The sequence below is a fragment of the Prionailurus bengalensis genome, chromosome D4, assembly GCF_016509475.1.
Source record: "Prionailurus bengalensis isolate Pbe53 chromosome D4, Fcat_Pben_1.1_paternal_pri, whole genome shotgun sequence".
NCBI classification, from domain to species: Eukaryota; Metazoa; Chordata; class Mammalia; order Carnivora; family Felidae; genus Prionailurus; species Prionailurus bengalensis.
In genome coordinates, this window is record NC_057359.1 from 72582932 (window position 1) to 72596724 (window position 13793).

At 43.8% G+C, this 13793-nt stretch overlaps 1 protein-coding gene across 2 annotated transcripts in view; it reads right to left on the reverse strand.

Moving 5' to 3' along the window:
• Positions 1 to 13793, reverse strand: part of SUSD1 (sushi domain containing 1) — a 251374-nt gene that overhangs the window by 232974 nt on the left and 4607 nt on the right. For both annotated transcript variants that reach the window (XM_043565905.1, XM_043565904.1), the window contains exons 2-3: positions 4477 to 4590; positions 1668 to 1823 (exon numbers count right to left, since the gene is read on the reverse strand). In XM_043565905.1, coding sequence (XP_043421840.1) covers positions 1668 to 1823; positions 4477 to 4590 — 270 coding nt within the window. The remainder of the gene's footprint in view (positions 1 to 1667; positions 1824 to 4476; positions 4591 to 13793) is intronic.

Below are 13793 nucleotides of genomic sequence, written 5' to 3' on the forward strand. Positions count from 1 at the left end.
TTGGTACAGGTCAAGAAGGAGAATGAATCAGAGCAACAGGATCTGTGCTTCCTGGTGGGTAAGGAGATAAAACATGTTCTCCTCCCCCTTCCTTTTCTCTGAAAATCTTTAAATATCACAAAGCTTTTAAGCAGAGTCATTAAGTCTATGCAAAACCATCTGGGGCGCCTGGGTGGCGCAGTCGGTTAAGCGTCCGACTTCAGCCAGGTCACGATCTCACGGTCCGTGAGTTCGAGCCCCGCGTCAGGCTCTGGGCTGATGGCTCGGAGCCTGGAGCCTGTTTCCGAGTCTGTGTCTCCCTCTCTCTCTGCCCCTCCCCCGTTCATGCTCTGTCTCTCTCTGTCCCAAAAATAAATAAAAACGTTGAAAAAAAAAATTTTTTTTTTAATTAAAAAAAAAAAAAAAACCATCTTAGAACCAGGAGTCTTTTCCTGACTTTCCTCTTCCTCACTGTTCATAGATTTTGTTAGAAAACCAAAGACCTATAGTGTCATACATGCTGTGAAATAGAGTCTGGCTAATAGAGGGCCCATTGAAAATTAGGATTTTGCCGATCCACTGTATTCAACCAACATATGCCCAAAGCTTCAAAACTGAGATACAAAAAGTTGCACTCCTCACACCTCATTCCCCATCTCTAACAGGGCTGTGCTCTGATCTCCCAGAAGCCAACATCTGAATGCCCACCCCCGGGGCCCACAGTGCGCACAGTGGTGATTGCCAGCGTCACCCCAAGAACACCCCACCTGCAGATGGCATACCATCTCTGAGAGTACCGTTAAAATGCACAGAACAAGAAAAAGAATATTATACTCAACTCCCATAGACCCGCTCCCTCAAAATTCAACATTTACATTTTGTCATTTAAGATTCCTTATAGATCCTAATAACAGCAGATAATACTGTTACTAGATATTTCAGCATGCATCTCCCAAAATAAGAATATTATCCCAAACTGGGGTGCCTGGCTGGGTGGCTCAGTCCCAGTTAAGCGTCCAACTCCTGATTTTGGCTCAGGTCATGATCTCACAGTTGTGGGATTGAGCCCCGAAACGGGCCCTGCAAGGGGTGTGGAGCTTGCTTGGGATTTTCTCCCTCTGTCTCTCTCTCTGTCTCTGTCTCTCTCTGTCCCTCCCCCACTCACTCTCTCAAAAATAAACATTAAAAAAAAATAAAATTAAGAATATCTCAAATATCACAGCTAACAAAATTAACAATAATTCCCTAATATTAACTAATACTCAGTCCACATCCAAATTTCCCTCATGGACCTTTTTTTTTTTTTTTTACTATCTAGTTTTTTTTTTTTTTTTTTTAATGTTTATTTATTTTTGAGAGAGAGAGAGAGGGAGACAGAACATGAGCGGTGGAGAAGCAGAGAGAGAGAGGGAGACATAGAATCAGAAGCTGGCTCCAGGCTCCAAGCTGTCTGCACGGAGCCCGACCACGGGGCCTGAACCCACAAACCACAAGATCATGACCTGAGCCAAAATCAGATGTTCAACCAACTGAGCCACTTAGGCACCCCACTCATGGACCTTCTAAACAAAGGAGGGTTCCCCCCTTAAATCACACCCTGTCCCAGCCAAGCCACCTCCCTCCTCCCCACCCCAGATACTGTCCCGCCATCACCAGGATGCTATCCCTGCAGCCCCCTTCTTGAGTACCTGTGCAAAAGGTGCCATCATTGGGAATGAATGTTTTGTTGTTATTCGTGGCTCGATATCCTTCTAGGCAAATGCAATAAAAGCCTCCGAGCGTGTTGTGGCAAGATGTGTGGTTTCCACAGACCACAGTGGCTCCAAACTGGCACTCATTTTTATCTGTTGATACATTGAAATAACACACAGAAAGGGCTATCAATCCATACCACGTTCAACAACCCAGACTGTTCTGCTGTGCTACAGACTCAGGAGTTCCTATTGCATTGACAACGTCTCAGTGATCTACCCCCCAGCCTCTTTTCTTTTCACCAGGCCTCTCACATGATAGGGCACGGGCCCCTTGGAGCGTGCACGAGGTGTATATAAAACCACAAGAGAAACCCAACATCTTAATCTGATCATTCATCTTTTTTGAAGACTGGGCGAAGGGGATTCTTTTTCAACTTCTCCGTATTTAAAAAGATTTTATCATAGGCCTGGGGAAACGAATCCGCAGCATCCCATTTTTCCAGCTCCACCAGCCATTCTCTTGCTTTTTTCATGAAAGGCAGAATAGGACGATTTTGCATCCAGTGATTAACCGGAAAATTCGTTACTTCTGAGTTACCAGGAAACACAATGGAATTAGTGCTTAAGCCTCATCCGGGAGCAGGGCTAATAACAGTTCCTGCTAATCGTCAATGACCCATGTGAATAATATTAGTCACCCAGTGAGAAGGAGCTGAAAGAGAGGAGCTTGATGAGTCCACAGAAGCCTGCCCTGAATATTTTTAATTCGATAATTTGACAGGGATATAAAATGAAAGTAAACCTCCCTCCTGTCTCTGTTCCGTAGCTCAGGGGTCAACAAACTTTTTCTGTGAAGGACCCATCATCAGTCTCTGCTTCCATGCTTTTGGAACACGAGAGCAGCCACAGACAATAAGTAAACGGATGAGCAATGTTGTGTTCTAATAAACCTCTATTTACAAAAACAGGCAGCAGCCAAATTTGGCCTGCAGGCCAGACTTTTGCTGACTCTGCCCTGGACTCTACCATCAGAACTCCTGTGACCAGTTTCTTATTCATTCTTTCAGAGCTGATCTATCCAGCTAGTTTTGTTTTGTCTTGGGGGGAGCAGGGGAGGTCATCAACTTCTTCGGATTGTTATTTGGTGTTTCACTACAGCACTGGTTCCTTCAAAGCACTTCAATCACGTCTCACAATTGCATTCAATTCCTGCCAACTCAAAAGTACCCTCCCCAAAATCCAGTGTTCCTTTTTTTTTTCTTCCCCCTCATTTTCCTTATAGGCATTATCTTTTTGGAAATGTAACTGAACATGGAACACAGTTCATTGTCAAAACCGTCTACGGTGAGATCTGCACGGAACGGTAGAGAAACAGAACCCTCAAGTCACAGCCAGGCCAAGTTTCCAGCCCAGCTTATGAGCACTGCACTGGGCTTTCAGACCCAAAATGGCATATTCCTGCCCTTTGCTATTGTTTCTGACACTCGTCTCCCCTGCAGATTTCCCCAGCACGGACACTGGGTTTGTAGAGAATTCTAAATTTCTTGGGTCCCCTGACTTAACACCAGGTTACAGCAGGCCTGGCAGACATGTATTCATGCTACGGTGTGGTCTCAGCAGGCCAAGTACTGGGATACGCAGGGTCCAGTGTCTGAGAGCGAGTGTCACCTAAATTAATAAAGCCCCTTCATCCCATTAGGAGAAGCTTCTACTCAGAAGTCAAAGAAGAATCGAGAGTGGGGTGGCTTACGTGGGAAGGGGACTGTATTAGGGGAAGCAACAGCAAAAGCTTGTCCATGCTGGATTTCAACCTCATTTCCAAGCCCCTGCCAGCCATCTGCCAGAGGAGAGGGGTGGGGGAAATGCGTCAGGAGCCTCAGACTGCAAGGCAGCCATGATTCTCCGGACAGAATCCCAAAGAAAGAGGGTCAAAGGTGACACCATTCCAGTCTGCAGGAATGGGCAGTGATGTGTGACTATGAAAGCGTGTTATCTTTGAAGTAGAATATGACTTTTGGAACTCAGAATTATTATTTTTCTTTAGGTAGAAAAAACCCAAAGATATCACAACAAGGTTGTATACACTGCCAGTGCACAACTATCAATATTTGTACTGCACGTAATAAGGTTCCTGGGAGAAAACTGTGTTCTCCCAACATTCACTATTATAAATATGCTGTGAGGTTCTCCCTCTCTCTGAGTTGGGCTTGAACCTGGATATCGCCCGACTCTCATGGCACAGTGGACACCATGAAGCAAAAAATAATCTTAGACACTTCTAGACTAAAGGTCTTTGTATTCCTTTAAGACACCCAAGACCCCAAAGGGCTACAACTATAAAAAATCTGGAGGATGGATTCTGGTAGTCATAAGACTCTAAGCAACAGTATTTCACCAATTAGCCAAGAAGTCCAATAGGCAATTGTATTTTGTTTTTCCTCAGGGTACTAATACTCATCGTTTTGCACCAAAACAACCAGGAGAAATTTAGGAATACAACATTCACTCAAGTTAAGTTAAACTCAAGACTTGAAACATTTCAAATTTGTGTTAGGTCAGAGAGTTGCCAGAGATTCAAGTTCAACAACCCTCTAACATTGAAAGATATGTCCTTGGAAATGCTAAAGAAAGGGGTTTGGGGAAACACTAAAGGAAAGGAGTATTATAACAGACAAAACTTCCTGTAAGAAAAACACGTGAACAAAACAACATTTTCCCCACAAGGAAGTAATAAGCTCTTTAATACTAGAGAATCTTATTAGTTGATTCAACTTTTCATCTGGACCCGGGATTCAGAACTTACCAACGCAGTGAGTCCTCCCATTGCCCACAAATCCGTACTTGCAAATACACATCTTCATTCCTTCTGTTTGCTCGCAGGTAGCATGTTTGTGGCAAGTGGCACAGACATCTAAACCTGAATCATAAATTGTATATTTCAGGAAAAGAAAACTTCCACATATTTTTTGAGACACAGAGACAGAGCATGGGTGGGGGAGGGGCAGAGAGAGGGAGACACAGAATCCGAAGCAGACTCCAGGCTCTGGGCTGTCAGAGACCCACATGAGGCTCGAACCCATGAGCCGTGAGATCATGACCTGAGCAGTAAGATCATGACCTGAGCAGAAGTCGGACGTTTATCCGACTGAGCCACCCAGGTGCCCTAGGAAAAGAAAACTTCAGTCCTATTTTGGGTAGTAGACATTTACAATGAAAAACCAAAATTTGAATTGCAAAATTATAAAAGATAGATCTGACCCATCCTTAAAAACCTGCAACAAAACAGCTACTCACTGACCACAGAGTAAAGTGCAAATATCTCTACCTGGCAATCAAAGCCCTTAACAGTCCGACTCTAAGCTAATCCCTCCAAGCCTCACTGTTTCCAAACCCAAACCACACACAGTATTCTCTAGGCAGGAGGCCAACGACCCCTTTTTCCCACCCATTCTATCCACTGTCCTACTTCATGCTGTAGTCACGGTTTGTCCTTCAACTAAAATGCCTATCCCACCTTCTCTCTCCAGCTTGCACCCATTCCTGTCTCAAGACACCCCTTAAACATTACATTCTCCCTGGGGTCTTCCCCATTCCTCCGTTCTTGGGGAAGATTAAATGTATCTTCCTCTGTGCTCCACTAACCCTTGTAAATTCCCACATCCACCATGTAAATTTGTTATTATACACTGTTCCAGCTCTGGCTTCCCAGCTGCATTTTATTAATGAGCTCCTCAAGGACAGGGATTATGTCATTTGCCCACATATCATCATGGCACAGTATAAAAACATTCAATATACTTTTATTGACCAAATGGATAAAGGAACCTGTAATCCTACTTGCTACAACTCAAAGAGCAAGTGGAAGGCAGAAGAACTCATCTATTACCCTATCATTTTTTCTTTTAGGGAAAAAAATAAATGTGTTTAAAATGTCATTGAGGGGCACCTGGGTGGTTCAGTCGGTTAAGAGTCAAACTCTTGGGGCGCCTGGGTGGCGCAGTCGGTTAAGCCTCCGACTTCAGCCAGATCACGATCTCGCGATCCGTGAGTTCAAGCCCCGCGTCGGGCTGTGGGCTGATGGCTCAGAGCCTGGAGCCTGTTTCCGATTCTGTGTCTCCCTCTCTCTCTGCCCCTCCCCCGTTCATGCTCTGTCTCTCTCTGTCCCAAAAATAAATAAACGTTGAAAAAAAAAAAAAAAAAAAAAAGAGTCAAACTCTTGATTTTGGCTCAGGTCATGATCTCACAGTTCGTGAGTTCAAGCCCCACGTGTGGCTCCGTGCTGTCAGTGCAGACCCTGTTTGGAATCCTATCTCTCCTCACCTCTCTCTCTGCCCCTCCCTCACTCTTGCTCTCTCTCTCAAAATAAATAAACTTAGAAAAAAAGTGCCATTGAGATAATAGCCAGGTCCCAGCCAGATGACCAGATCCCAATTACTCACATAGGCAGCAAAAATGCGTGAGGCTAACACACACACACACACACACACACACACACACACACACACAAATCTACCAGACCATAATCCATATATGCCCCGAGATCAAGAATTTCTACCTGAGGCTATGTGGGATATCACGTTGTCCTCCGAGTGTCTGTAATTTCAGGAGTGGCCTAATGAGGACAGTCTTTGAGCATGAAATTCCATCTTAGCCTTGGCCCCATTACCACCCAGCTAATAAAGACTTAGCCCTCAGGTTGCTCTAAGCAACTGAGACAGGGAGATTTCCAAGGACAGACAATCCCTGACTTACGATGGTTCACCTTACAACTTTTCAGCTTTACAATGGAGCAAAAGTGATACACATTCAGTAGAAAACACACTTTGAATTTTTATCTTTCCCCAGGCCAGTGATACACAGTGACCCTCTGTCATGATGTTGGGCAGTGACAGCCAGCTGCGGCTCCCAGTCAGCAGAGCACTCAGAAAGGTAAACAACCCATATGCTCAGGAACCATTCTGCACCCACACGGCCATGCTGCTTATCATTTTCAGTATGGTATTCAATAAATTACATGAGATATTCAACATTTCAGTATAAAATAGTTAAGTGATTTTGCCCAACTGTAGGCAAACTTGTTTTGGGCGAGTTTACGGTAGGCATGGCTAAGCTACAATGTTTGATAGGTTAGGAGTATGAAATGCATTTTTGACTTAGGAGATTTTCAAGTTAGGATGTAATGCAATCATAAATTCAGGAAGATCTGTACTGCTCATTAACCATGCCTGCTTTTTCTTTTAAAACAAATATAACACAGAAATGAGACAAACCACTGCTTATCACTAAGGGATATGAAATTAACCACGGAATATTTACAAAATGTGTTATATCCCAGACCATTACAAAAAAATGCAACAAGGTGCAAAAAAAAGTAGAGATTGTAGAGGACATTCTATCTGACTACCATGTAACCATGTGATAAGACTACAAAATAAAACAAAAGATGAGTGTCCCCCCTAAAAAACCTACTTGGGAACTGCAGAACAGTCTCTTAAAAAATTCTCAGGACTAAGAGGATAGCAAAATTGAATGTTTAATACTAGATATAAGAAGGTATTTACTCCAGAAACTTTTGGGTTTTTCATGGTTTGGTACTTTCAAAGAGAGAAAGAAAGCAGCCAGCCAGGAAACACACACACACACACACACACACACACACACACACACACCTTAGAATTTTAATGCAAAAAATTCAGGGGGAAAATAAATTCCTAAAAGAAAATAGAGGTTTATCTGGGGAGAGGGTGAGGAATTAGTAAAGAAGAAATCAGGGGCGCCTGGCTGGCTTAGTCAGTGGAACATGCAACTCTTGATCTCAGAGTTGTGGGTTCAAGCCCCACAATGGGTTTAGAGATTACTGAAAAATAAGATCTTTTAAAAAAGAAAGAAAAAAACTATATTCAAATTCATTGGGATAAAAAAAAAAAAAAACAAAAAAAAAAAACAAACAAACAAACAAAAAAAAAACCTTTCCCCAAACTCAGTGCATCATAAAGACTGGTAGTCATAACTCAGTGAAATTGGTGAGAGAAAAAAAGCATATGCAAACACACAACATTAGGAATAAAAAAGAGCTTGTAAGAAAATACACATAAAAGTTTTTTTATTACAGGGGTACCTGGGTGGCTCAGTAAGTTGGGCATCCGACCTTGGCTCAGGTCATGACCTTATAGTTCATGAGTTCAAGACCTACGCCAGGCTCACTGCTGGCAGCACAGAGCCTGCTTTGGATCCTCTGTCCCCCTGCTCTGCCCTTCTCTCACTCATTCTCTCTCTCTCTCTCTTTTTAAAATAAACATTTTTTAAAGGTTTTTCTATTACAAATGACTTTCCAATTGAACACTGCAGATTTAATACATTCTTAAAGCCCCCCCCCCCCCCGAATGACATCTAGGACCAGAAAGGCATAAACTTTGGCAGACAAGATGATGGCAAATGAGGATGTCAACAATATTTCATAAGATGGAAGAGATGGACATACGGGAATGTCCTGAGAAGAGGAACTAAGAGCTGACCCCAAAAGGCTCAGGAATTGGGGCCACTGAGCACTTTAGAAGGCAGGAGTAAGGGACAGGCTCAAAGTGAAGGAACTAGGTGTAAATACAGATAAGGAGTATGGGATACCCAGTTGCCCTCGCTAACCCTGGAATAGAACAGAGTTGTGCAACCTGGAGAAATGGACCAGAGAGGCTCCGGATTATAGGGGCAACAGGCAGAGCTGAAGTGAGAATGCATCCCCATACCTAAATGTCCATCAGGTAAATATATGTAACCATTTTAACATATAACATTTTTAAACAGTGCTGTAGGACACTCAATTCATAACCACACACAACCAAAATTCTGGAAATACTTTTGAAAAAATGGATCCTGGTCAAGTCCACAAATCCACTGTGATCAACCATATAATGATGAACATTCTTCTGTGTATGTATTGTGCAATAACAGAAATAAATACCATATTAATGAAACCAACAACAAAATGACAAAATGTCTGAGTTTTTTTCTTATATGGAATATTTGTCTTTATAAACATGGAAGCATTTTTATACATCCAGTTCCAGAAACTTGTATCAGATAGAAAAGGATTATTTCATTCAATCCTTGATTGAATCTAATAAACACACACACACAAATTAAGAAATAAAGTAGTGCCACCCACTCAGATAAATTAAAGGAAGTCCAGTCTGAATTAGTGAAGGACAGAATGTAAAGTTTTTTAAATAAATTGAATTAAGTTCAAGTTCATTCAATAAACAGAACCAGACAAAATAAGGCCTTATAAGAAGGCAGTCAGATAGGGGTGGGGGGGTGGGGGGGCAGGGGGAAGGAAGCACTGGACCTGAGACTCCAAATTGAATCCTAAATCTAGCTGAGTCTGATTCATTGTATGACCTTTAACAAATCATTGAACCTCTCTGGATCTCAGTTTTTTCTTCTGTAAAACAAGGGCTTTGGGCTTTTCAAATTTTAAAGAGCATTCAAATCACCTGGGGACACACAATGTTAAACTGCAGGCTCTGATTCAGCTTGTCTGGGTGGGGCCCTATAGTTTGCAGTTCTCACAAGCTCCCAGGGGAACCACATTTTGAGCAGAAGAGTTTAAGTGGGCTCCAAAGTCCTTGCCCCCTCCCTAATCATCTGAGACTTCACCCTTAGTGATGAGGGAACATAAGGCAAGGTGAGGGCAAAGTATAAACTAACAGCATCCCGTGCCCCATCCCCTAGGTGGGATGTGTGTGATATTCCTCAGACACTCCTGGCTGGCCAACAACAAAGGAAAGGAAAGGAAAGGAAAGGAAAGGAAAGGAAAATGGTTGACTGAAAAAGATCACAATCCTGCAAGCCAGGAGTCTCCTTCAGTTTACGTTCCTGGAACCCTAATATCAGCCTCATCAAGAGGTAAGGGAGTTTAAGTGCTTGCCATGATAATGTGGGAAACAAAGGCAAATGAAAAATTAAATTCCCTTACTGCCTACAGCCCAATGACAAGTCCTTGAAACAGGCAGAGTGACCTCCCTGTAGGAGCTCAGCTGCCTCAATGATGACACTTTGCTAGAGGCAAAAGAGAACCTTGGCTTAACATTATCCTGACTGCCCCCCCTCCCCAGGATCCTGAGTCTCCTTAAACACATAAAAATTCCTTTGCAAACATCCTTTATCTTTAACCCCCAAGTATTTGTTGGCAATTATACTCCAAATATGTGGCCCCTGATATGTATCTCAAGTGTCTCATGACTGAGGTTTTACTAAGCAATACTAAATGACGTTTTCCTAACAACAGTTAGCCCCTCAAGGTCCTGGAAACCTTGTTTCCAAAATACCTTAGAGACTTATGCTGTCCCTAACCTCTTCCTAACCTGAAGGTATATAGTCACTCTTCACAACCCCAGTGCAGCTCTTTCTGCCCACATATCCTGTCCCCGTAGTTTAATAAAATCACCTTTTTGCACCAAAGATGTCTTCAAGAATTCTTTCTTGGCCGTCGACTCCGAACCCCGACCACCCCAAAACCCCATCATTAGGGTACCTATCTTAATGATCCACTAGGAATAATTTAGCGAAGTATAACCCCAAAAGGACAGTACTTGGCATGTTTGGTTCAATAAATGTCTGTTCCCCATACCAGCAAAGAAGACAACATGTAGAGGCACCTGGGTGGCTCAGTCGATTAAGCATCCAACTCTGGTTCAGGTCATGATCTCAGTTTGTGAGTTCGAGCCCCGCATTGGACTCTGTGCTGACAGCTCAGAGCCTGGAGCCTGCTTCCGATTCTGTGTCTCCCTCTCTCTCTGCCCCTCCCCTGCTCAGGCTCTGTCTCTCTGTGTCTCAAAAAAAAGGAAAAAAAAAAAAAAAAAAAAGACAAGACATACACGAGGCTACCAAAGGCTTCTCAGACTACCTGCAGAAGGGAAAGCAGCTTCCAGAGGAAGAAGGACTTCAGCTAAATCTTGTTATTCAGCCATAATTAACCTAGTCTGTAGGGCCTTACACAGCAGCTTCTGAGTTCTAATTGCTTGAGGAACTAAGTAGCCTCTTGGGGGGCAGCGGAAAACAACTTATCCTAAAGAAAGGGGCAGGAAGCACAACTCTAATCCAAGGGCGGGAGAAAAGACAGGGCGGGGAGGGCCACATCTGAGCACACAACAGTTCCACTGTTCACCGGCCTGTAGCTCAGTTAAGAATCACATAGAGGTGGAGTGACCCCTTCATCCCGGTTTTAATACTACAAATCCTATGACCCAGAAAACACCTCATTAAGGTCCAAACCAAGACAGCTGGTCACCCGACCTGGGACAGCTTGTTAAAACAGAATCCCCAGGTGGGAGGTGGGGAGGCGGGGAACACCAGAATCCCCAGACATTCTCATTCAGTAGGTATGGGGTGGGGCCTGAGAATCTGCATTTCTAAGAAGCTCCTGGGTGGAGCTCCTAGTGTGGTCCACCACACTAACAGCACTGCAAGTCTGGTTCAACCTCATGGACTTGGGTCAGAATCCTGAGGAAAGAAAAGGCAACACTGAAGATCTCTTTCACCAAGTCTAAACTGATGCACAGCATAGGTGGACAAGGTGACAGAGATATTCCCAAGGAATGGGAATTCTCCAGGCCAACAGAAAGACTGCCATGCCTTTGCATGAGGGGAAGTGGGGTGGGGGGGAGGAGGTGTAGGGAAGCAGCTTCACATCCATACCAAGGATGACTTAATTCTGTCATGAAGAGGTGGCGGCCATGCAGTAACCAAGGGCACTCGTATGGAGGTGAGGGACCCCCATCCCCCACCCTAGGGATACCTAGAATTACTGGCAGAGACAATGGGGACTCTAAGGTCTAGACAGACAAAAAGGCTAAGCCCTTTTTGTTACTATTATTGTGCCCCCAGCAAGGACGACCTACATTCACTTCCCTTCAGCACTCCTTATCAACTAAGCCAGCTAAAATCACATTCAACAGTGAGAGAACGAGACAGCTTTTGGTGTCTCCACCTAGACTGGAGGACTTCTCTCTTGCTCCCTGGTTAGGTGATCTCAGGCAAATTAAACTGTCAGTCCTCCAGTTTTAATCTGTGAGATGGAATTGTGTCACGATGACTAAATGAAAAATATAAATGCTGTATGAACTCTAAAGCACTAAACAAAGGGCTAATTTACATGAATATTTATGCCTCTTTCCGTTGATGTTGCAATTATTGTTAGAAACAGGTCATGCAAGATGCAGTGCCTGCTATTTGGCACAGTGGTTAAGAGCAGGGGGAAGAGACATTATGCCACTTGCTGGCTGTGTAATCCTTGAGAGGTCTCTGTGCCTCAGTTTCCTGTAATTCTGAATGTGAGAATAATAAAAGCCCACCTCATATGGCTGTTGTGAGGAATAAAGAATAAATGAGTTAATATACGTAAAGCAATTAGAATATGTTAGATGCTATTATAACCACCACTCAACAATTCCGTTAATGAATAAATGAAAATAGTGACAGCTAGCCAACTCCCAATTATACTAATGAAGAGGGTGATGGAAAACTGCACTTGTGCAAAAACCCAAAGCAGTATCTTTGTGTGGACAGATGCCTACCTATTCATGGGGTTGATATTCTAGGATCCATAATACCTTAATTTACATAATCACCCCCTCTGTCTTCTCCAAATCCTTCCGGCCTTCTGGGTAACACCTGACTCAGACCTTGGAAGTGTTCAGCGTCCTCACCCTTTCAGCCCTGCTCACCACCCCCTCCTCTCCTCTAAGCACCAAGTAGACCAAACCTCAGGATGGTATGGAGGGTGGCAGCCTGAGCAAGACATTCTCGCTCTGTATTTCTTTCCTTTTTTTAAGTTGATTTATTTTGAGAGAGAGAGAGAGAGAGAGAGAGAGAGAGAATCCCAAGCAGGTTCCATGCTATTAGCATGAGCCCAACATAGGGCTTGAACTCTCAAACCGTGAGATCAAGATGTGAGCCAAAATCAAGAGTCTAACACTTAACCAACAGAGCCACCTAGGCGCCCTTGCTCTGTATTTCGATATGCAAGCAACGATTTAAATGAAGTAACAGCACATGGGCTCTGACAACACAATGAAGAGATTGTGTCCACTGCCAAGGGAAGAAGGTAGTTTAAAATCACAAATGGAGTGCTTCCATTTAAATCTTAATCTAATCCCCAGCTATTCACAGTCATACCAAACAAATGCACTGCACAAGCTTCATGAGATCCTGTCTCTCAGGATATACTTGTGGCCATATGTGGAAACACTGCAAATGACCTGAGGAAACAAGCTTAAAACTAAAACATCCAGCTAAAACTCTGGAAGAGCATTCCCAAGTCTTCCACATTATGTAAAACTGCTCTTTTTCTTCCTTCCTTTCTTTTTTTTTAATGTTTATTTTTGAGAGCGAAAGACAGAGAGGGAGCAGAGAGAGGGGCAGAGAGAATCTGAAGCAGGCTCCAGGCTCTGAGCTGTCAGCACAGAGCCTGATGTGGGGTTTGAACTCACAAACAGTGGGATCATGACCTGAGCCAAAGCTGGACACTGAGCCGACTGAGCCACCCAGGCACCCCTAAGTTTATTTTATTTATTGAGAAAGAGAGGAGAGAGAAATCAGGGGAAGGGCAGAGATAGAGGGGGAGAAAGAATCCAAAGCAGGCTCTGCACTGTCAGCAGAGAGCCTGATGTGGGGCTTGGACTCATGACCTGAGCCGAAGTCGGAGGATTAACTGACTGAGCCACCCAGGCACCCCAAAATTGCATTGCTCTTAAAGGACTGCATCAAATTCCTGAAATGAATGGAACTTGAGAAACCTCAAATTCTCTCCTTTCCACATCCCCAAAAAACAAAACAAAACAAAACAAAACAAAACAAAACAAAACCATAGCCTCTGCTTTAAAATCCCCCAGGACAGAGTGCACTCTCCTCTCGGGCAAAGCGATCCTCGCAGGACAATGTGGACCACCATACATTTCTCCTCCCCACCCCAACCCAGGACTGACATTCCACATCAGGAACCTGCAGTCTTTCCCTGTGGAAAATGGTTATAGGGCCCTCAGCTTCCTTTTGCCCTTTTGCCCTCTTGTGTCCCCTTTCCTGTTTGACCAACACCAGCTCACGGTGGGGCCCCCCACATGTGGC